This window comes from Anas platyrhynchos, chromosome 1 (assembly GCF_047663525.1).
Source record: "Anas platyrhynchos isolate ZD024472 breed Pekin duck chromosome 1, IASCAAS_PekinDuck_T2T, whole genome shotgun sequence".
Lineage (NCBI taxonomy): Eukaryota > Metazoa > Chordata > Aves > Anseriformes > Anatidae > Anas > Anas platyrhynchos.
The window spans coordinates 150,901,927-150,927,643 of NC_092587.1; the positions used below are offsets into that span (position 1 = coordinate 150,901,927).

Sequence of the window (25,717 nt, forward strand, 5' to 3'; positions counted from 1 at the left end):
TTTCTTTATATGAGTAATAATTACAGCAAGGTGCTACCCTATTCCACATTTGTAAAACTGCAGCAATAAATATCTCTTTTCACAATAAGTGATGTGTAGGTTGTTTATATTTGAGTCTTTTAAGGTCCAGAAAGTATTACTTTGTCTCTGGAGAGAGAATATTAGTCAAGCAGCTATGGTTCACAGCAATTTGGCTGCCAGTATGTTCCATTTCTAATGAGTTCTGTTCTTCCTTATCAGTGTAGCATAGCCAGAACCACTCAGTTATTATTTACAGAGCACAGCTTTGAATTGCATCAAAGAGAGCTTCCACTCATCAAGCTGTTTCCTGGTATTAATTTAGATCTTCCTCCTTACATCTGTAGCTAAAGCAAGTTTCCGTAGTGCATAAACTAGGGCTGGAATTAAATCAAAAAGCTCTGAGACTTCGTCAAAATTCTTATATATATATTTATTTATTATTTCTTAAACACAAAAGCTACATTTGCTTATCTGAACACTGAAGAGCAAAACAAGATACGCTTGGAGACTTTTGGTAACAAATGAGACTCAAAGACGTGTATGAGGAACCCTGTATACCAGTAACAAGTTCAGTTTCAAGATGAATGGATTGGGAAAATGGAGCTTTGGGGCAGCACAGTGTTCTGCCTACCTGTGCTCAAGGGTGAGCATGTTTTAGAGCTGATGGGACTAGACTGCAGTTTCAGCAGGTCTCTCAGTCTAGGCCTATATATAGTAGGTCGGTTCTGCTTTGATTGTATTCATCCACTGACTGACGACTTCTAAGTCACTTCTGTCTAGTTAATAAGAGGCTATGAACAAGAGTCATTGACCCAGACAATGCTCAACATTCTTAAGTATTGAAATGCTGCCAGCTGTAAGGTAGACTTCACACCAACATTTCAGACCTCCTCAGTTTTCTGGGAGCTGATTTCAAAATAGTCTTAGATTGATGTGAGACTATCCTACTGCTGAAAATATGCATGCTCCTCTCTTTGCTTCATACCAATTTACAAATCAAGTGCAACAGTTAAAAGGGTTATTATTTTTTTTATTATATATGTATAAAAAAATTTGGATCTGCAACTGACTTCACGTGACAAAAAGCATAGATCTAGGAGACTTACTCGGTGCCTTCTGTATACATACTGTCAGCAGATTATTAGGTCCTATTTGAAAATTTTCAGCTGCATTAGCCAGACAATGGACATTATGCTATTAAGATACCATATATTGTGGTTTTACCGTACTGGGCAGCTAAACCTCACAACCACTCTTTCACTCCCCCTCTTTTTAGATGAGGAGGGGGAGAAGTCAAGCAAAGAACAACTCACGGGTTGAGAAAAGGATAATTTAATTAAAGGGAAATAATAATAATAATTAAATAAAGTTTATTATGAACTAAACAATTTAACTAAAGGGAAATAAAAAGGGAAAGGGGAAAAGAGAGGGGGGAAAGGGAAAACAAAAAGGGAGGAAAACAAACAAATAAAATAAATGAAGGCTATGTGGAAGTGCATTGGAAAGAAATTACTCTCTACTTCCCACAAATGAGCGATGATTGACCACCTCCTTGAAGCAGAGCCTCAACACACGTAACTGGTGTTCGGGAGGAGGACCGACATTTTCACAACGAGAGCCCACCCCTCCCCTCTTCTTCCTGTTTCCACCTTTTATTGCTGAGTGTGACATCACATGGTATGGAATATCCCTTTGGTTGGTTTAGGTCAGCTGCCCTAGTGATGTTTCTCTTCTCAGTTTTTGCCCACCCCCCAGGAGGGTATAGAGAGGCCCAATGCTGTGCCAGTGCTGCTCAGCAGTAGACACAACACTGGTGTGATAACACTGCTGTTCCAGCTACAAGTACAGAGTACAGCACTGTATGGGCTGCTGCAGGGAAAGTTAACATTCCAGCCAGACCCAGTACACATATATTTACATGAGAAGTGCATTTACATTATACTAGACTGGTAGGAATTTTAGGGGGAGCTTAATGAGGTATTTGAACATGGGGATTAAAAACGTGATTTGCTGTAAATGTTGTAACTCTAGGAAGATAATATTTATTATCTGTGATTAATCTTGTGCATTGCTTTTCTTAAATGCTTAGATTTTCTTTCTGTCTCTACAATGAATAGAAACTCTCTTCCAAACAGCTAGGTTGATTCCTAGCTAATTCTTCTGCAACATTCTGGGTTGGTTTTACAGTTATCTGTTTTCTGTCCTTATCCAATATCTACACTTCAGCTTAAGTTTAAAGTACCTGTAAAAGTGTCAGTGAGTTGTACTTTGCAGATTTTGAACAATTATATTCAAAATATAAAAAAGGATTGGTACAGGCTTCTGAAGTAAATGTACTGTTTAGTTTTTTTTTTTAGCCTGCTGATTAAATTAAATGAAAAAATTGTATAAAAGCAATGTGAAACATTAAAGCATTTAGAAGGATTTACAGCTTCATTGTGAGAACCATGGTTTTGTGAAAGAGAGGAAAGAAGGAATTTTATTTTTCAGTATCAGAATATCTTCTAGGACCTAAAATGGTTATGATGGGGGAAAAAAAATCCCATGTAAGTAAGTCAGGATTTTTTTTTTAATTACTTTAAAATAATATATATATATATATATATATATATATATACACACATATATTATATATATGTATATATACACATATATATTATATGTATGTGTTATATATATGTATATATATGTAAAGAAATGAACAATCTATCTGCTGCCACAAAAATATTGAAAAATATACCTATCATATAATATTTATCCAGTTTTTGCCTGTTGTAAATAACTCTAGGTTCTTACAGCAAGGAAAGCAATAAAAGAAAAAATTATCAGTATGTGTTGCAAGTTATTCTCCAGCCAATATATCTGTAGATAACTAGAGTAACAGTGTCCACTGCTGGCAAATCAGATAATTGCACTGCACATTAGAGTGATACCCTGTTGAACAGTTTTGATGAGTTAACAATCTTGATTGTGAAATACTTCATAATTCAGGTTTATTGGACTTTTTCAGGTCACTGAAAAGTATATATAGGAGTACTAGGTCACTATGTTAGCAGTATTCATGCCATTGCTGCCAATAATAAATGCTATGGCATTTGAACTAATAGTCAGGGATGCCAGCATAGTAATATAAACAGGCATTGTAATATTTTTTTTCAAGACTTGAAAATAGGTGTATTTTTTATATTTATGAGTAGTATTCATGATATGCTAACTGTTGTGTCTTCAAAATTGAGGACGAGATAGCTTAAGAGCTCTATTTTGATATGACAATTTATAGGAGTAACAAAGCAAAAGTAGATTGGTTATCATTGAAAGGATGAGAAAAGTCTTGTACCTAAAACTTATTTTAATCAATTTTCTTCTAGTATTTTTGTGGAAGATAATATTTTTCTGCTTTTTTTGCTGAAAAGCATGTCAGTGCAAAGAAAAAATTTCTATTAATGAAAATAGTGCAAAATGAAAGAAACATTAAGAATCACAAACAATAGTATCTTCCTATGCTAGTATAAATTACATTATCATATACATATATCATACATATCCTATAGATACTTCTGAATATATAAAATAATTAAAATATATATATTTATATCTGTCATTAATTTACTTCAGGAGAAATAGCAGACAATACACTAAACTTTTTGTTTAGAAACAAGGAAGCAGCTGTGGCTTTTATAGAAAACATTACTTGTGTCTGAACCCCAAAGGAAGGGATGTTCTTATCCCTTGGAACATAACTGTTCCAAGAAAAGTGAGACACCCTTATATAAGGATTTAAAATACGTATTAGGGAAGACTTTCGAAAATACCTGTCAGTAAGCTTGATATATGTATACATATATATTGCTTGGATGGCATTTAGAGTTTCCTAATAATTTAAAGCAGAAGATATAATCTCAGTGTATAATTAGGGGGTTAAATATTGCATAAAGAACAGACAGGTTATGCACTTTAAATGTCACTCAGACAAGGCATCTGAATAAAAATATCCCCATACTAACCATCCCAAATTCTTATAAAAATCTTTTCACATACAAGTGTCAAATATTCATATGTAAGATTTTACATATTCATATGTAAGATTTTACATATTCATATATTTTGTAATTGTGTGTTTTCTGTATACACTGATGTTATTTATTTCATGAACAAAAAGACTAAAGGACTTGACTCCTCTATGAAGATATCACCTGGAATATAATCATCTAATTAACTGGTGAATATCATGATATAATAAATTTCAAATTATATGAAAGGAGCAATTGCATATGTGTATGCTGGTAAATATTTCCCAAGTTACAGTTATAAAGGGAGCTAAGATATTTTCTTCTTTGCAGTTGGAAAATTTCATATTGATGACTACTTTTCTGTATATATATATATTTATTTTTTTTTTTCCAAGAACTCGTGTAGCAAAAATCAATGTGTGTCAAGAATTACATTTGTAGTGATTCCACTCTTTCATTCAAGATACTGTGAATAAGTTCATTGCAATCTTTTTTTCTTTTTTTTTTTTTTTCTTTTCTTTTACTGTTTTAAGAGTAGAAAGCCCTCTTAGAAGTATTAAGTCAAACAGGTGTAATAGCTTACATATTGGCATGTTCTGTCAACTGTATTGACTTCAGAGGAAGTTCACTGCAGGTTTGAGACTGTATTTCACAGGAATGGTGTTTCTTTTGTTTCTGTAGAATAAATTTTAGCAGACTCACATTGCAGTGACTTTCAGTTACTTCTGAAATATCTGTTGCTTATTTCAGAATTAATGCAAAATAGAAAACAGTCCTGTTGTGGCTACATAAGCAAATACAACAGATGTTGATTTAAGCTGTGCATACTACAAATTAATAAAGTAGCTCATCACTGTTTTTAGGTCTCTAATACTTAAACTGCTCTATGCATCTGTGTGCACTAGAGATGTGTGCTAGCTTTTTTTTTTTCTTTAACAGAAGTTGTTATGGCTTGTGTCACTGAAGCCTTTTCTAAAGGACTCTGGTAGCAGAGTTTTTTGTTATTGTTTTTATTATTTATCTTCAGTGTGAACAAAATAAAAGACAATGCAATTCTGTTATTAGTACTTAAGAATCCCTCTTCAAGGGGACTATTTAGCATGGAAAGTTAAAATCATAGATATAGATATCATAGAAGAAAATGCAGTGTATTTCATTCTTAATTACTTTTATAGATTTGTCCCTTAAAGTGGTCTTGTTTTGTGTGTGTGTGTACGTTTGGGTTGTTGTTGTTGCTTCTTCATTGTTTTTGTTAACTGTTGCTTAAAAGAGATTTGTTGGGGATAGGTTTTAGACCTAGGTGAGTTATCCTGGACAGCTTCATATGATCTTCTTGCTGTTCAGATTTTCCTGAAACAGGAATCCAGGTGGTATCTTTTGTTCACCTAATCTCAGAAGAAGCGATATCAGAAGTAGAGAATAAATAAGCTGAAAACCGGGGATATTCGTGAAAGATATCTGAGAAGTATTAAAAATTAGGAGTTATAATCATGTGTCTTGGTAATAGTGTGAGAATCTCTATTCATGTTTATTTTCACTGTAGAAGAATGAAGAGTTAGCTAACAGAAATGCAAATGAAAATTCAAGCAATTAAAACAGGTATATTCCTTGAGTTGTCACTATTCATAAGACTCATTACTACAATATAATCAACGCTATTGAGAGGAAGGAAAGAAAAGTCAAAAAAAAAAAAAAAAAAAAAAAAAAGCAAGGCTAAGCAATTTCAAAATATGTAATTTCTAAAAAACAACCCAATAATAATGTTCAGTGTTGCCCTATTTGTCATCTACCAGACAATTTTATTCAGTTCCCTAAATGAAACTGAATCCTTACCATCATATATGTACTTCTTCCTTTGAGTTGCAGACATATCCCAGATCATGTTTGGAAGAAATCAGTTGATGTAGAAGATTTACTGCATTAGCTAAGCAATTGGCAGTGAGCTGATATAATGGCTCTGACTTCCTTATATGTTATGCATATTAATATTTAGTTTTCGATAGTTCTCTGTATAACCAGTAACCTAATATAGGACTTTCTTACATGGCAGATTTTTTTTAATATACATTAATTACTCATTAGAAGATTGTCTAATTATTTGGATACATAAAGTTAAGTCTAAAGTCTGTGGAGAAGATGGATAAAACATGTGCAGTCCTCTAAACTACATATTGGAAACTTCCTTTCATCTTATTTAAAGGGATTCTCTTTTTTTCAATATGAGTATTTTTTTCAACATGTATATATATATACTATATAGGACTTCATATGCAATCAGTACAGTTTAGCAGGTATAGGTTTGGATCCTTGAGTGCATCTTGAGATGAAAGCTGAGTGCCTTTAATACAGAACAGTGTAAAAGCAGAGCTATCCAAATTCTGAAGTATATTAGAATGTTTAATAAACTTAATTCTTAATACTTTTCAAAGTCTAATCAACCAGCATCAAGTGTTTGGGGCATTAAGGATTTTTAATTGAAGCACTTCACAGTGGATTGTCTTTGGATAGGTTGACAATAATGCATGAACACGTAAAACTGAACTAATTTAAACTGTTTAAACCTCATTACATAACAATATTCATCTTATTATAAGCATAGAAAGCATTTCAGCTTTCTAGATAAAACAAACAAACAAACACAAACATTTATTATCTATCATTTCATATGTTCACAGTGGTATGTTCTCAACAAATATGACCTTTTATGTCAATGAATATTTTTCTATGTTGTTAATGTTTAAAAACTAAACACACCGCTGCCTATAGAGTAAACCCTCGGATATATTTCTTCTTATTCAAGTCATTCAGTTATATCTCTTGTTCTAGCTTTGCCATCCAAGAAAAATAAATAAAGAATTAGAAGTTACTGTTTCTTTCCAACACCCACTCTCCCCTCTGTATAAACACATTGCATACCTCGGGCAGATACAAGTTTGTAGTTACATGAATAATCCTTTCTGTAGAACTGTATCAATTTTCCTTGCCATTTCATTATGCAGAATTTGATAAGTATGATAGGTATTTGATTTGATATGTAAATTGAATTTAGACACTTGAATTACATTCCACCAAAATTATCAGCAACCTTTAATAATTTTGATCAGTACTGACAAATGTTCAGAATCAGAAGCCTAGCACTGTGGTAATCAGTCTGCTGTCTCACTGAACATACTGGAATGTTGATTCAATTCATCCTTCAGAATTTATAAACAAGTATTTTTCACTGCTGAGACATCTTTTCTTGGAATAACATTAAAATTTCTGAATTGCCCAGATGTGCTCTTATGCATACCTTGCTACTGTTATGACTAGACAGGTACTTTTATTCCCAGAGAAGCCTACCCAGTTTGAAAGAAAGCGTAAGGGGTAAGGAATTAATCTTCTTTGCAACTATAGCAAAGGCTGTCTTAAAAAAAAAAAATAATTGCTTTTTCAGGGATACAAAATGATCTTCAACTCTTCAGAGTCCAAAAGAACTTCTAAATTCACAATACTTGACTAATTGCTTCTAGAATATAAAATAAGACGGATTTAGAGCATCATGTTCTAAGTTATTTAACCAGATAAGCAGGCTGCGTTTGTCTACTCTTGTTCAGAAAATGTAATAAAAATTTGTTCTCATGAAACTAAATCATCTTTAGCAGCAATCAAATAATCTGGCATTTTACATTTCTAGAAACTCTATGCTTGTTAGGACTTTGGGGTATTTTTCTTAGCGTGAAATTTTACTGATAGTAGTTGTAGTAGTAGTAGTAGTAGTAGTAGTAGTAGTAGTAGTAGTAGTAGTAGTGGAATGGTTTCAGGGTATCTGGGAGGAGGATATATCTGAGTTTGTATAGGTGAAAACATACCTATGGTAATACCTTTTTGTTTATATTGAAATGAATTAAGAAAGGAAGAACAGTCTTCATACCCGTACTGGCCAGAAATGAGTCTGTAGCTTGTAACCCTATCCAAAAAAAATGAGAACATATACAAAGTAAAGAAAGAGAGAGAGAGAGAGGAACACAGCTTTTAAATCTTAACGATGACAGTTTGACAGTTTTGCAGCCTATAGATCTATGTTAGGATAGGATTTAAAGTATAGAATCTTATTTTTTTTAAATGGAAGCTCCTATAAAAACATACTATGTACCACTAGTACATGAATATACACAAATATTAATGGTGTATATTCTCACTTATTAAACTTTGATGCCTGAAAATGACACATTATAATTTACATTTAAAAATAGATAAAATGGGAAAAGTTTTGTCCCCAGAAATATTGCCAAAATAAAATTAAGAAAAAAATATGGTTTCATATCCTAATATGTGTTAAAACAAGTATTTCACATACACCTTATATGGTGAATGCTTTTCTCAAAAATTCATTAAAACAAGTAATTAAAAAAAATATCTTTTATTTATATATGTTTATTTTAGTAGAGTCCTGAAATCTATGATAAATTAGTAGTTAGAAATGAACAGATCGAAAAATGAAGAGTATTGAAAATTCCCTCTTTTGCTTTAAATCATTTGTTTGCACATTGAGAATTTTGTTAATCAGAAATAAAACTCTATTTTAATGTAGCAAATGTTATAAATGAGATATTTCCATTTGTCCTAAATGCATAATCTTATGCATTTACTAGTCATTAAGACAGCAGATATGTTCCCACTTCTACAATCCATCTGTTAGGAAAAGCTTCACTTTGACTAGAATTGCACACATTTTATCACAGGTTAAGACAGCAGATGGCTCTCTTGAGTTTTCTTTGCAAAACCTCAGACAGTAAACAACTGCTCTGCATTTTTGAGATGCAAGTGGAAAGCTATTGTTTTTGATCTCTGCATTAAGAAACACATCTTCTCTTGTCTGTAGGCATACTGCCCATCTTCATCTCCGTTCTTTGGCCATGACCCTGAGCATCATAACATTGATAAATGTTAGGGTATTTTGGCAAAAGTCTAGTATTTGAAGGAAACTATGGAAATAGAATGAGAGAAACATAGAGGGGATAGTATCATGGATAGTACAGGGCAAAAGAACGTGGAACTTACTTTGCAGACAGAGTCTCACACATAAAAATTAGGACTGTTTGTATACCACTCCTAAATTCCTCTGAAAATTCAAGATAACAGTGGGATGGGTTTATTTCACTATACTCCTTCACATTCCTTCCTTTGTTTGGAGCCAGGAGCCAGGTCTGTGGGCTGTGTCCTGTAACCTCCTCCCTTGTAGGCAGGGGACGACGTCCTAGGGCCGCCCGCCGTGGGGCTTTCTGCGGCTGTCCATGGTGCTGAAGGCAGGGGCCGAGCCGGGTCGGTAGGAGCCCCCGGGAGCACCTACACCTGGAGAAAGACCTACAGGAGGCAACGCTGTGTCTTGCCCGCTTTCTGGGAAATATGGAGAGAAAAAAAAAAAAAAAAAAAGCCTAATGCAAAACTAGAACAGTCAAATGTAAATATAAAAAAAAAATAGCCCTCATTTTAATTACATTAGTTAAGGTAATTGTAGCAGTTGTAAGGAAATTGCTGTTCTGTAAAAACTACCAGACGGAAAATCCAGTGTGAGTGTTTTAGCTGAATCTCTTTAGAGACACTTTTAAATAGAATTAAAATGTATTATCCAGATCCGATTGTGCGTGTTCTGCTCCTAGTTGGTCTAGAATTAATACAAAATCCCTGTATAAAGGAGCTCCTTTCATAAACTTTTGCCCTTTGTATAAAAATAGTCCTTCATAGATTAAAAGATGTAGGAAATAATGGTCAATATAGGAGATGCTGAAGTCTCCACTGAAACAAGAACCTGCTTGTTTACAATACACCTATAGTTTCTATATCGAAAAACAGTGAAATATTCTAGATGTGAATTATTCCGGATGCATATTTACACTTCAGTCTTTTTAGTTGTTTTTGTTTGATTTATTGTTTTTGAAAAAGGCATCTAACTAGAAAGTAGAGCACTCTGACGAGAGTCTAAAGGCTATATGTTTGTTTCATTGTATCTGCCTGTGCAAGCCTTTCCCTGTAGAATAACTCTACATTATTTCTGTATTTAGTTACAACTTCAGGAAGTTTCAGTATTAGACTAGCAGAAAGTAAACCTGAAAAACATTGAACCCTTATTTGAAATGGAAGATGACACAATATGAAAAAAAAAGAAAGAAAAAAGACGAGTAGTGATATTTTACATAGTAGTTACTACCTGTGTTGTTTGTGAACTCATTGGGGCAGAGACTCAGTATCTAACAAGCTTGACTAGTGACTGCTCAAGGGCTTCAAGATGTAGATTATGAAAAACGCTAAGAAAGAATTTTACATTATGATGGTGATCTATAAATCTACCTGCTGTGTCTGTTTGTGGGTGCCCTAGGGAAATCCTTCAGCATTTCTGAAACCACCAAAAATGGATTATGTTCCGAGTTAAAAGTCTGCTCTTGGTATAGTCTTGGTATAGACCACGAGCTCATGCTGGTTTTGGTGGAGGGTCCTGTCTGCTGCGTAGGAGTGTTTCTTTCTCACTGCTCTGAATCTTTCCCATGTGACAGAACCTCCTTGCCCGTGGGACCGCCACCATGCGAGGCGCACCCGTGTGCCCTGCCCGGCTCCGGGCGGGCTGGCCTGGAGAGGCGATGGTCCCAGAGCATCTCCGGCTTGAGCACAGAGGAGATACCTGTGTAAAGCAGCGTCTGGTGGGGGATTGTTTTGGCTGGTCGTCTCTGTCGGCGGGTCATCGCCGCTCACCCCCGTCCCCAGGTTTCGTGCTCCGTTTGGCGAGCAGAAGGGGTTGCTCAGTCGGCATCCCCGTCGAAGACCCCTCCCCACCCTCCGCCGTGCCCTGGCTGAGGGCAGCAGAGCCGGGCGGCGCCCAGGGAGGCTCGGGAGGGCGAGGGAAGGTGTTGGGGGAAGCAGGGCGGCAGGGAGCCGCTGCGAAGGTGTCGGAAGGAGTGCGAGGGAACTGGCGTGAAGGTGTGCGTGTTTGCGAGGGTGTCTGGGGAAGCACCCCGGAGAGCTAAGGGGGAGCAGCGGCTGCCGGTGGGGGATCCGTTGGGAACTCGCCGTCGCCCACAAGAAAAAGGCGTCAACGACACCCCCCGCCCCTCGGCCTTTTTTTCTTTATTCTCCTGCCTTTCTCCCGTCCCTCCTCCACCCCCTTTACCCTCGCCGCCCCTCGGCTCGGGAGGACAAAAAAGCTCCAGCGGTGCGTGTGTGTGCGGTGTGTGTGTGCGTGTGCGTGTGTAGGGAGGCTGGAGCGGGGTGGGACTGAAGAGCTGTGATTACAGCTCTCCCAGGAGAAGGAGATTGCTCTCTCCAGATGCTGATTTCCGAAGCACTTGGCAATCATCAGGCGGGAGCCTGCAAGAGGCGGCGGCGATAGCCGCCCGGAGCCGCTCCGATGGCAGCGGCGGGCGAGCGGGCGGCGGCAGCGCGGGGCTGAGAGGGGGCAACCGGGGCGGGGGGCGAAGAAGCCCCCGGCCCGAGCGGGGCTCCTCGGAGCGCTGCTCTGCCCCGAGCCCGCCTCGCTCCGCGCCCCTCCGCGCCCCTCCGCCCGCAGCCGCCGGAGCAGGGCGACGGGGCGCCCATGCGGTGACCCCCAGCGGCAGCGCAGCTCTCGGGGGGTCGCGGGGCGGGCGTGCTACCCCCCTGCAGCAGCCCCTCGTCCCGGAGGGAAGGAGGGAGGCTCTTGCTCGCCCGCTGCCCCCGGGGATGGGTCCCCGTCGGGGTTGAGCGCCCCGCCGCCTGCGCCCCTGCCCGTCTCGGGCGAGCCGGCGAGCAGCCATGGCAGCGGCCATCGCCAGCGGCTTGATCCGCCAGAAGCGTCAGGCGAGGGAGCAGCACTGGGACCGGCCCTCAGCCAGCAGGAGGCGGAACAGCCCCAGCAAGAACCGCGGGCTCTGCAACGGCAACCTGGTGGACATTTTCTCCAAGGTCCGCATCTTCGGGCTCAAGAAACGGAGGTTGCGGCGCCAAGGTGCGTCCACGGGGCCGGGAGCAGCCAGGGGGCGGGCGGGAGGGGGCGACCTGTGGCCACAAACTTCCCGGGCGAGGAGAGCCCCTCCCCGACTCCGGCTGCCCCCTCCCGGGGTTTCTTTTCAGCCGCGGGTTTGGGCTCCGGCCGCGGGAGCCGGGGCTCCGGGGGTCTCCTTGGGCGAGGTGGAGGCGTGTGGCGAGTCGTCTTACCCCACCCGCATCACTGCATCTCCCTTTCTCCATTTTTTTTTTTTTTGGTGTGGTTGTAAGGATGAATAGTAAACGGCGCGTAAAGCCTTTCAAGTGTCCGGTGTCTGGGAAGGCAATTCGGGGGAGCCGTCGCTAATGAGTCCCTTTGTTAAGCTGCTTGAGTGGTTTTGCCATGCAGCCTGTAGCGGTGCCCCCTCCAGCTGCCCTGAGCAGCAGGAAACGGTAACTTCCGAATTACGAAAGTAAGAAATATGTCACGGTTGGCAGCCTTGGGAGCTCATGTTTGCATCCCCCTCTGTGTGTCTGCCTTCCCACTGCTCTTCCGAGTAGTGCCCCTGAGTAGTGATGAGGAAGTTTGGCAGACAGTCCTGGGTAGATCGCAAGTAGTCAACAAGCCCAACATGTCTAAAACTGATACTATAGGGACTGCCTTTCATTACTACTTCGTGTCTGGACACTAGGCATAAAAGGAGTTAAGCGATAACTCGACTTCCCTAGTTGTTCTTATTTTGTGATACTCAATATTCAACAGTGTTCAGAACTTATGATGACCTATTTTGTACTCATTCTCAGGAAACAAGTAGTTTTAAAACAAAAGAATTGTATCATGAAGAGTCACAATCTTAAGTATAACTCAAAACATGGATAATACCAATCAATGATGAAATGCAAGCTATACATTAGAGAATGCCACCATATGTTGCAGTTCAATATGTATCGATATGTAGTTGATACTACATCTCCTTTTTAAGCTGATGTGGAAGGTAATTTTAAGAAGCACCATTAATGATCTTCCCTAATCAATTTCTCTCTCATTTTTTTTTTTCCCATGCTTCATATTTGAAATATCATACATTGTCAAAATAAATCCAATTTTATTTTTACATGGCTCTATTACAATAAGAATTATTTCTTATAACTTCTAATGTAAGCTAAATCTTGCCATTTTTAGATAATGATACTGGGAAGATGAGTTATTGCTCTCACTGCATGTCAGTGGTAAATTCGATTCAGGCTTATTTTTAGGCAGTCTGCATGTGAGAGAAGACTAGACTTCATAAGAAGACTAGAGTACTTGGTTTGTAATGGTGGATTAATGTATGTAATGTTTGTGCATGAGAACAAGTTTAGGAGGGTTTCCTAACTTAACAATTGTTTTGAACCACCTGTTCACTCTTAGTTGGGGGACAACTCTGCGTTTGACTATATTACAGTTTGAAGAGGCGATGACTGCCTCTCGGCACTGAAATGCAAACATTTTCTTAGGAAGGATGAAGCTTAAAAGGAACTTCCAAAATCATCTTTCTTCATTCTTTCCTTTTTCATAAGGCACTTTGTGTCATGCTTGAATAAGGGCATTTGATTAGTATATATCTTACCTGTAACCCATACCACTCATACAGATGATATCTAAAAGAATGATTGGAATAAGGGCTGTTCACTTGTAAAGTCTGTAGCATCAAACCTTATTTCCTCTAAGAACCATTCAAATGAAGATATGATGAAGTTCATTTATTCATGTTAAGGTCTTGGAATTACTGTTCATCCAATAATTCATTCTGAAAAAAAAATACTATTATACCTTTTACTGTGTATGAACTTTACTTTTCATGATTCATAGAGTGATATTTGGAGTACCTGTGGATTCAAAGTTGTATGCTATTAGGAGGAAAGCTGATGAAACAAGTTGATTGCTTTAAATGTACAATTCATATAGAAATTAATATTTATGTGAGTCACTTTTTAGTTTATCTAACCAGAGTTAGTTTACCTAACCAGAGTTAAATGATTGCTGAATTCTTCACTGAAATTTACTGTCAAACCCATCAAATAAGTCTTTGCCAAGCAAAACAGGATGCATGTCAAAATATCTGTTGTCAGAAAGGCACTATGGAATTCTGACAAATAAATCTTATGTAGATGATATACAGAGTGTCATGAGAACATTGTGAAAAATGAGATAACCGAGATGTGACAAACAAAATGTAGCTTCTTCATTCAGTTCAATGGAAGTATAGAAGTATATATAAAATATCTTTAATATATATCAGTAAAAGCTAGACACATGGAATTAAAAGTGTTTTGCTTTGTAAAGTTCTTCCATATGAAAAATAAATGTCTACCCATCTTTAAAATAGACAGCAAAACCTAAATATGCTGCTTTTTTAATTCAAAATATACATTTTCTCTTGTATATACAAATGTACGTGATAGACAAATACTTATACACAATGTATGCACACTTACCAAGATGTTAGCAAACTTTTGAAAGTATTCTTTATTTCTAAACTCTTCTTTAAAAATGCCTGATAATACTCTTGCTGAGTGGGGTTTATTTGTGCACAAATCAAGTTATTATAAACATATAACACAATAATATCATATGCATATCTAATTGAATGTGATTTTTTTTTTCTGTTGTGACTAATTTTCTGTGCATAGTTCTTCTTTTAGAAATATGTTTTGGAAGACTAACAGTTATGAAGGGTAGCATAAAAAAAAGATCCAGGAGATCAATCAGGGTAAAGGGTAGTATTTTTATTTGCTTATATACTTATATACTCCAGTGATACATGCAGTGGTAATTTTAAACAGCTTTTCTAAAATTTGGCTAATGAATTAGACTGGTAATCAAAGTGATTTCTGTGAAAAACTTGTCTGGTAAGCTACTGAATAGATGAAACCACTTCCATTCACCAGACATCTTGGGTTCATATTGTTTCGTATTATGATATTTCAAATTTGTCTCATCTTCATTTTATTCTACTTGTCATCTGCAGAAGAAAACGCTGTCATTAATTTTCAGGTAGCCATGAAGCCAAGATCTTGCCTGACACTGATGCCAGACATCAATTAATTATAAATCGTCCTCTTCTTCTGTATTAGATATTGTTCATTTCCAATTGTTTCCCAATTTATGGTAACATAATCGCAAGTGGAATGCTTGACAGACAAGATTTAAGGTTGTTTTGGGAAATAACCTAATATAACCTGGGACTATCCAATAACAGGAAGAAAACAAAAGCCAGTACTTTACCTCATGCATCTACAGAGTACAGAGATTAAAAACATATGATTACCACTAAGTGCAAATTCTAACTTCTTAGTGTATATTTTCATCTTCAAATGTAGCTTCTTTGCTAATCTGAACAGCCATCATTTGTTTAATTAAGTCTCTTGAGATTATTTTACTGGAAAATATGCAACATTTAAATGTATTAAAAACCAAGTGTAATGTTTAGTGTTCCTCTGTGTTAATACCACATTTAGAGGTCTAAATTTATACATACAGTGTATAAATTCTGGAATGACTTGGCCTCTGATTTTGTATATTAATATTTATGAGAAAGAGAAACCCAGGGAACATGTTCAGAAAATGCACTGATTAGATTTTATTGCATCTACAAAGGTAATTTAATTCTCCAAAGAAAACATTTTTTGAAAAATCCTCAGAATATCAACTAATATTTTGAGATATATGTGGGAGTGGCCCAGAATTTCAGATGTAGATAATTCTCCATAATGCCTGAAGTAGTTTTTAGTTCTCCTTACCTGTAGACTGATATAAATGGACATGCCTCGTTTCCAGAAACTTAAGAACCTGCATAGAATTCCAATCCATTAACTCCAATCTTTGGATGATCTGTCTTGTTTGAAGTTTCCTTGGACCACAACCTGTAGCTGCACTTCCCTGTGTAACTGTCTCTAGAGTTAATTAATCTTAACAGCTCAGTAAAGCCCACGGTTTCTGCATTGTCTAAGTATAAAAGTTAGAAAATGAAGGTGTTTTTGCTGGGTCTTTTGCTAGTGTTGCTAATTCTTAATTTTTTTTTTTTTCTTTTAATGAAATTGGCTAATCCACAACCCTTTTGGAACTAATGACCTAGTCTTAACAGTGTATATAAAAGAATCACTTCTTTTAAAATCAATTTTTTTCTTTCTTTCTTTACTGCTAATCTATTCGAGCGATTGAATGCTCATCATTAATTGAAAATGTATAAATATTCTATTTCTTATGTAAAATATTATAAGCATATTTAAAATTCATTTTTAAAATGTGTGGTCTGCTAGACAGAGTGTCAAGTTTTCTTTTCCATACATTCAGTATTTCATGTCGACTCTGTTCTTGCTAACAGAGGCTTTAAAAATAAATATAATAATGGCTGGACTGTAATTCTCTTATACTGAATTGGTCTTAGTGGCTCTAAAAGTGATGAATGAGAGGATTTTGAGAGGAAATTGGGAAAGAAAACTTTTAAATGGTAACATAATTTTAGGGACCATTGATTTTTAAGAATATCTCAAACATTAGTGAAATAATTTTGTGGGCCTTTAACCTACGTATAGTGCTGTACCAAAGTTATTTCAAAATATTTCTTATCTTAATGTCAAGCGAACAGAAAAACTTAACTATAAACATAGTATATCTTAAAATATTATGCTGAAAGTAGAAATCAGATAATTTCAGAGAGCAGTAAGTATTTAAATGTATGTTTTCTAAACATTCTGTTTGGTAGTAGTTGCATATTAAGATTTCTTTGAAATCATAGTTGTTTTGGCTTGAATTCCTTGTTTGTTTCATCTGTAAAGGTCTGTGTATTTTTTATCATTTTTTCTTCCTGATAAACATTGTTCTACATTTATTTGCCTCAGGAATTTTGCTTATCTGGAGTACATGTGAAATTGGAAGAAAACAAATTTCACTTTTCCTATAAACAATCATCACTTTTCATACTCTACACTTTGTAATTGCTGACTTAACTTTTCATTTGCAAATTAGCTCTTTATTCTTGAGTGATCTTGCTGGATCTCCAAAGTTCAGGCAGTTTAATTCCACACATAGTGTTCTCTCTTTTTTTCCTTTTTTTTTTTTTGGGGGGGGGTGGGGGGAGGGAGGGGTTGTTTGATTGTTTTGTTTTTAGAAGGTGTATCACATATTGAACCCATTAAACTTATTATAGAAATAATTTATCTGGTTAAGTGTTATATTAAGGGAGATTTCAGTACACACAGTTTCTGTTTCATGGTAAGAAACATTGTAGGTGAGGTTAGTTTTTTGTGCTGTATTTAAAGACTTTTAAAAATATACGTTCTATTAATGCCACGGATATATTAGTGGCAGTAATAAATTTAAATACAGAGCTAACAGTCAAAATGTTTACTGCAGAAAACTTTGCTGTTAAAGTCTTTTGATTTAGATTTTAAACATAACTGGTAAACTTAAGAATGCACAGAACTGTGAGATGAGATAGATGAGATACCTTTTTTTGAACAAGTGAATAGAGGTCTGTCTTAGTTGGTTATATGTAAGCTCATTTTTACCTTTGGCAAATATTAGAGAGTTAGTAATGCCTAGGAAGATATACCCCAATTGCATATATTCTTACTGTGACATCATTTTTTTTCTGAGACTCTTTAAAACTGGCACGTTTTTGTTCTTTAGAGTAATTAGTGCTAATTCAGATCTTATGCTCTGCCATACTCTGAGTGGTGTGAAAATACAAGGAATAGACGATACTATATTTTATGCTAGAAAAGGATGAAAAAATTAGTAAAGCCCTGAATTTCTCTATTGTGACCTAAAATCTGCAACCTGTTTTCATTGTGTTGTAGACCATGAAGTTTTTTTATATTTAGTTTTGTATTTCAATTATATAAATCAGAGAGTAACCTTAATGTGACAAAGTTTTGATCTTCCAATATATTTTTTATGGAAATGAGAATTAAGAAACATACCCTTTCCTGGTGTTAGAATCTAGCTGCTTTTGGTGCTTGGGTTTAGCAATACATAACTGGAAAAAGTTAGAGGTAGATAGAAGTCAAACTCAGAACTCAAATTCTGATTCTGTTCCAAACTATAAATGATTTTAGCGTATCCTGAAATATGTGACATTACATAATTTATATTTCTGTAGATAAATGAATATGTAAACAAAAAGGTGGATAATTCTGGCACTTCATAGAAAAGCTAACATAAAAATGAAATAAATAAGTGATAAAAAAGTGATAAAAGGTCGATACAAAATTTGCACTATGTTGAAAAACATACAGAAACATTTTTCCCCCAAGGTTTTTGGGATGCAAGGTTGTTTCTGTTGTCATTTCTTAAAATGGTGAACATAAACTAATGGTATTGTCTATCTTAGTAAGGTTTTCATAGATGAAGCTAGATAAAGTTGACTGAAATGGGAATGTGAAGTATGTCCTTGCTCTAAGATAAAGGATAATCTCTAGGATGTAACTAAATTAAACAGTTTAATTAAATCCATAGTCTTGCTTCTAATCCCTTGGCCAGGTGTAGACTTTTTGAAAGGCACCAGAGTTAGAGTGCTATGAATTTCCCGTAAATTGAAACAGGTTTAGAACAGGGATGGGCAGTAATCAGCATAACTAAATGATGGAATTCAGCAATTGTTTGAAATATTGTCAAAAGTTTTGTTTCATGTAAGAATAATTCCATACTAAGAAACACAAGAGCACAGTCTTTCTCTCTGTAGAAATTAAAAATATATATATATATCCTTCTAAAGTATTTAATTATCATTTACATTTCAAAGCTTTCTACATTATTTTGTAATCTCCAGGATATAGCTAATGTGTAGCTGCTGCTGCTTTGTTACTTTAAAGCCTGGCTCCACAAAACATATATTTTTGGTTGCCAGACTATTTTAAGAGCTTTATTTTATTATTATTTTTTTTTTTTTTTAATGCAAATGTGAGAAAGAAGGTAATGATCTTTTTAAAACCTCTCTCTCTCTCTCTTTTTTTTTTTTTTTTTTTTTAATGGTTCATTGTGCATGTAAATCTGAATGAAATTTCATGTCCCAGTGAAAAAGGACTTTTCAAGCCTCAGGGTGTTTTTGTTACTGATTTTGAAGTCACTTTGCAAACAACAGATACATTAAACTTAGAAGGCTAGCAGATTTCTTCACAGTAAATGGAACTATGAACTTAGAGGTAGGAGTTGCTACGAAGGTCTCCCTTAATGGAATAACACATTTTAGATATTTCTACATGTGTTCTTGTGAGAATGCATACTTCTAGAACATTATAGGTATTCATGTTCTTAATTACCAGTATAAAACTGGAGCAATAGATTTGCCACTAAATATGCTAAGCTTTTATTGTAGTGTTTTCCATAGCATGAATGAAAGATATCTTTGAAAGATAAGTATTTGCTTCAGACTTCTGTGATCATGAGTAGTATATTTTTGGTTTATTATGTCTATATATATGTGCATGTAAAAATTATACATCTATAATACCTACACTAAGTTAGTGCTCTTTAAAAAGCACACTGTAGTGAAATAGTGAGTGCTTTACCAACAGTAAGTCTATTTCAGTATAATACTTACATTTTCTTTCCAGAATTTCCAACAGTGTTCTTCACATAAGAACAAACAATTTTTGTGTATGAAGTTTATTGGTAATTCATAAAGAATATTCTGTTTTCTAGAGGATAAATAAATTAAGTATTTGGGTGGGGGGAGTTATATTTGTTTTAATCCATGATTTTTCTTTTTATTCTTTTTTTTTTGTATTTAAGAACAGATTTCTAATAAATTGATATATTCATAATTGTAATGAAATAATGAAAAAAAAAAACGTTTTTTTCTCCAGTTACTCCTTCTTGTAACCTAAACTATGTAGTTCACAGATGTATGTTCATGACTTGTCCAAAATCTTGCAATATTTACTGAGCATTTAATAATTCACACACTTAACTACCTTATGCATTGTCAATGTCTCAGATTAAACAGATGTTTCTCTAATTTTCATCCGTATAGTTTATGCATAACTGAGACTTGAATTCCTCTACCTTAATTAGTGGTTTGTATCTCTTCATATGAAATTCTGATGAGTTGAAACATTTACCACTGTAATCTGTATTCCAGTTACTATGAAATAAATGAACTCTTAAACTTCATTGCTCTATTTCCTTCTTTCACTTGTCTTGATGTGTAATCAGAACAAATATTTTTTCTCAAGAGCATTTTAAACTGTGGTATTTAAGCCAACAAAAATTAAATTGCATCATCTATAGGATCTCATTCTGTGATATGAGAAAAAGGTTTGCATGGCAAAATGGCTTTCCTTGATTTTAGCAAGGCTTCCCCTTTGTCCACTGCAAGCCTTGTTCTAGAGCTCTGGGCAGTCTTGTATCTAGAGATGTACTTATGTCATCCATCTATTATCCGTGCTTGCCCTTAGACATGTATATGCATGATTACAGGTTGAAGACTTATATAGAGTTGTCTTTCCCTTCTCTTGTCTGGAGATGCACAAAAACTAATAATGTATTTCTCCTGCTATTAATTCCTTTTCATGATCTTTTCAGTTATCTTGGATGGTGACTGTGTCAAGAAACAGGATTAACTATAAAATAGCATAGGATACGTTAGTGATTTTTGTAGGATACGTTAGTGATTTTTGTATAGAATACTGTCCCTGGGATAGAAAAATAGAGGGAGAAGTATCCCTGCTGACGCTGGTAGTCTGAAGAAATGAAAGCCTTTGTCACTTCTAATACATATATTTTAATTTAGCTTGTGTATATTTTGAAAATAATAATTTGAAAATATATATGTTCCTCCTAAGGAACCAGTTTGAAAATTATTAATAGTGATATACAGGTAGTTTTCACTACCAAGCAAGTTATTCTTTTATCTGCATATTTTTGATATGCATACTCTTTATTTGAGTATCCAGTATTTATGTTCATCTCAAACTCCAAACAAGGTCTGGTACACAGATTTATAACTGTGTAATTTATGATTTATAACTTCTTTTTTTTTTTTTAATATTAAAAAATGAAGAGCATAGTCTTGTTTTCATCACTAGCATAATTTTGGCTCACTTAAATTAACAGTCTGGATTCTGAGAACCCTTTTTTTCTTGCTTTTTATTTTTTTTTCTCTTTGAGAATGGATTTGTGCAGAGGTTACTTTACAGCTGAACTCTTATAGGCATTAGGTTGGTAAATCCCACTTTGTTATTGCTTCCAGTTATATTTTGTTTTTCTGACAAAGTAAAATGAACCATCATTCTATTTTTTATGTCCATAGACTTGTGGTAGGGCAAGTGAGAGACCTGTTTCCACAGAACCTCACTAGTGGTTGCAATATTTAAGAAAAAGGGAGATACAAATATTTGAATTCCACCTCTAAAAGACAGATGCTCCCTAATTTGCAATTTGTGTACAAGTAGGAAAATTAACATTTTAGTCCTTTGTTGTTGTAAATTTATTTAGCAAATTCTGTTGTCTAAAGCGACTGTGAGGTTGTGATGTTACTACTCTAAAACAGATTTTTGATGTAGTGCACATGATTCTGGAAATCTTTAAAACTGAAATGTAGTGCTCTATAAAAAGTGTTCTTCTATGTAAGATATATCAGGTTTTCCATATAGTTAAAAACTGCTAACATCTAAACCTGAATAATCTGGTTGTAGTTAAACTAAGGTTTAATAGCTGTACAGTGTTGTATCAGTGTTGCAAAATCAAGCCAATAGCCATCTCAGGGCTGCTTATCATATTCAGTACAGTTCAGTCAGCCAGTCATCACTCTGACATTACCAAGGTTTCATGTTGGCAGACATAATGATTGAAATGAACCTGTGGCATAACACACTTCTGTTGGATTATTAGGGCAGATTACTAGCTTGTTGGATATCACCGGGCAGATCCTATTCTATGTTGTGAATAAACACTCAAAAGTTTGGGATCTGACTTACTAAAACTCTCCATTTCCTTGCAGAGTTCCAATAATAACAACTAACAAAAACAGGGTTTGAGCAGCCCCAGTGGCACAGGCATGAGGAACATAGTGAATCTGATCTTAAAAAAGAAAATGTTTATGCTTAAAGATTCTTAACTCTGTTTTTTTAGCTCATTACCAGCTTCACACAGTATCAGTATTCTCTTTTTTTTTTTTTTTTTTTTCAGTTGACATTTGTTTTAAATATAGCAAGGGATATATTGGCATAAGAAACATAAACCTGTTTTCTACTCTTTTCTACTTCTACTGAGGTAGAATAAGGATAAAGTATTTGAGAGTAGTTGAGAGGGGGATGCATTACTAGTAAATTACTGATTTTATTATTCCAAAAGCATACACTGCAGCTTTGGCTAAACTTTAAGAAAATTCAACCCTATTAAGGTGTGGAAAGGGTAAGTTAATGCATCTAATCAAACTGACCAAAGATTGTAATATTTGTAGATTAAGTAAAGAGAATGTCATTTCATTTTTTATTTTTTTTTAGTTATTTCTTTACTGATACTACTTTACTCATACTACTATCCATCTAGGACATAACCGGGGTTGTTTGGAGAAGTTGTCTTTGAATTCAGGCTTCTTACTCATGTTAAGTAGCGTGATTCTAGTGTTCCTCACTATAGGAGGGCAACCAGAAAAGTTTGGAGCCTGAAGCAGCATAAGGGTTTTGCTTCTTTTTAGGTATTTGTGTTGCAATTAATCATACAAAGGATGACAAATACTACTATAACAAAGACCTGACATAGAGACAGTCTTTATTTTTTATTTATTAATGTATTTAATTAAATAAAATGGATCTAGTTTTTGACAGCGTAACTGTTTATATATGTAATAGTGTTAGTTTTAGCTGATTTCCTGATAGGTTTGTGCTATCACATGCAAACAGTTTGGGTGTATGCTGTTTATTTTCTAAAGCAGTGCAGATGTGACACCAGAGCACTAATGGCACAACTCTTATCATGAGTCCAATAGATTGTGGCATACAGAGTTCTTTTTTAGGGATATGTCATAGCTGTGTAGGAAGTGAAAAAATGTTTCCTCACTTCTGCCATAGTATCAGCAGTGTCTCACACAGTGGCTCTAATATGTTGACAGCTCAGTGAGTCCTGAATGCCTCCATTTGGTTATGGGGTTGAATTTTTATCCCTACGAAGGCTTTTTTTTTTTTCTTCTTTATCTCTTTCTTTAAGTAACATGAAAATTGCACAGTTTTGGACTCTACTGTCTACTGCCATGGAAACAGAGAAGTGTCTTTAGGGGACAACTATTGAAATAATAGTCTTTTTTGGTCTTGTATCTCTTGCTGAGCTTTGAGAGAACATTTTCATGATGAATTGGCCTTTGGTCATTCTTCTGGATGCAATTGGACTTTCTGCATTTTGAGTGCATGGCTTGTTATGTTTATTCTTCTCTCTTTACTGGATCAGTGTTTTTTAAACAATTGTAAGGCAGTTGATTGGTGAGCTCATTTTGAATATTGCCAGTTTGTCTATTTATTTACTGGCATCTAAGCAGCCATTTCAATGGAAGGTGAGAAGATTAGATTAATTTTCTATATTGGGGTCATTCAGACTCTATGTGTGGTGCAAGAGAGAAATTTTCCTATTTGCATTCTCACAAAAGAAGGAGAAATATGAATTTTTATAGCTCTGAAAGCCCTTTGCCACAAATTTTGCATGCAAACTTCAGCAGAGATGCTTTTGAAAGGAAACAGAATTGTTCTCCAAACATCCCAATATGAAGCTGCTCATTCTTGCCATTTGGATTCATGGGGATTTATTTTGTCATCCTGTGTTGTGAACGTAAGACTGAAGAAAGGCTAGCCATGATGTGCTGGGCTGTTGTTTACTCCTTACAGTAAAATCAGACAGTGCTCAGTCTCACTTCTTGCTCCAGTGGGAACAGTGAAACAGATACCATGGTGTTTATATGCTGCTTATGCTTGGGTAGCTATTTGTCTGCAAATTAAATTTGAAAAGCAGTAGGAAGGAGAGAAGTTGGTCTGACTCTCCTAGCAGCAGGATGCAACTATAATGTGTAACACATGTAGATCAGTTATGATATTAGATGTTAATATTGCTCCATACATTTGTGGCAAGCGTGTACAGTGTGGGGAATGTTGCTTCAACAAGCACCTGGACTCTGGAAGAGAACGATGACTCTTTCTGTGATGAAGTTGAGACCTAAGTGCCCTTGGCTCAGCTGTGACAAGAATTAAACCACGGGAAAACATGCTATCTTATGCCTATACCTTGAGAGTACTAAAAAAAAAAAAAAAAAAAAAAAAAAAGGAAAAAAACAGAGAAGTGTTTTGTGGTCTGCTTAATAGTCACCTCCTAAGAGCAGAACATTACAGTGGACTGGAAACTGCACTGTCTGCCTAAAAGCTGTGGCTTGGAAATCGTAGTAGTAATACCAACAAATTATTAAACAAAGCTGTTCAGAAAATGCCTTTACTGTCATCTGGGAAAACAAAATAACATTTAGTTTTGTAGGGTTTCACACTGGTAAGTATGCTGTATTTTCTGTTTTGTCAGGACATTTCCAGTCAAAACCTGTTTTGATACACACAACCTCCCTGGGCAGGACTGTATAGCCACATTGGATAGGTACCTGATTACCCTATGGAAAAGAATAAAATGAGCATACCTATTTTGTTCCATCTAAGAAAACCAATGGTAGGTATACAGGACTTACTGAAAAAGTACTGTAACATGAAGTAGTCAAGCTTTACCTTTTAATTTACAGGTTCTTTAATGCCTCTTATCTGCCATGTTCCTGCAATTTCATATATTAAAACAAAACCAAGGGGAGTAATAGTTTGTTTGTGACACACTACTTAATGGCAATTATGTAATTTTGGTCAGTGGAGTGGAGCTGGCAGTAAAGTCAGGTTCTGCTAGAAGTGGAGAGGCTTTTAATGATGAGTAGTAAAGAAGGGCTAGAATTCACTGAAACAGCTCTGAACTGCAGGTTTGTTCTTGTATCCTCAGTGTATTTCACTGAGTTTATTTTTCTTACAGTTTTCTGCTATTAAAACAGGTAATTGGAATTGGTTTCAGTTCTGTAAAGGGAAAATAAATATAGTCAGTTGATTCTGGGACTGTAAAGACAAAACCTGCTTACGGCCACAACCCACTTCTGTAAAGATTTCGGTAAACTAAATCAGACACTTTGAATCCATTTTACTTGTTTCTATAAGTCAAGAAACAAGTAAAGTTACATATACATATATCTTTCAAAACTGAAATTCCTCATTTTGGCATGTGAAGGGGCAGAACTTACTCCTTATTCCATCACTGGACCTAGCAAGCAACACTTTGAGAGTAATTACTGCACATAGAAGTAACCTTGGCAGAAATATATGCATGATCAGAGTTTTAATAACAACAACAAAAAAATGCATTTAGCACTTTAGAAAAAGAGCTCATTTATGTGCATTAATTACTGATAATTCTGATGTCCTTCTGGCTTTGTTTACATTTGTAAGTTTTAACACTGTGCCTTTAACATTGGAAACTTCAGTGTTGCAAACACTCAGGAAGGTTATTACCCTGTCTATTATGACTCCTGCACCTGACTCCTTTCTACACTACTGCTGAAATGTATCAGCGACCAATTAACTGGCAAAAATTTCTAACACAACCTCAGTGTGGTCCACACTGCTGATTTTGTTTAATTTGCTAAGCTATGCAGAGAGAGCTTAGTGATACCTTACAAAAGGTGAGATATACGGCACTGCCTAAC

At 35.8% G+C, this 25,717-nt stretch overlaps 1 protein-coding gene across 10 annotated transcripts in view; it reads left to right on the plus strand.

Moving 5' to 3' along the window:
* The window catches only part of FGF14 (fibroblast growth factor 14), a 410,317-nt gene that overhangs the window by 256,081 nt on the left and 128,519 nt on the right, over positions 1-25,717 (plus strand). The window contains exon 1 of one of the 10 annotated variants that reach the window (XM_027443793.3): positions 11,410-11,988. The exons of 8 other annotated variants lie outside the window; for them this stretch is intronic. In XM_027443793.3, the coding sequence (XP_027299594.1) occupies positions 11,796-11,988 (193 nt within the window). In that variant the 5' untranslated portion in view covers positions 11,410-11,795. Of the gene's footprint in view, positions 1-11,409; positions 11,989-25,717 lie in introns of those variants that run through there. One more of the 10 variants, XM_027443771.3, reaches the window with a different exon arrangement.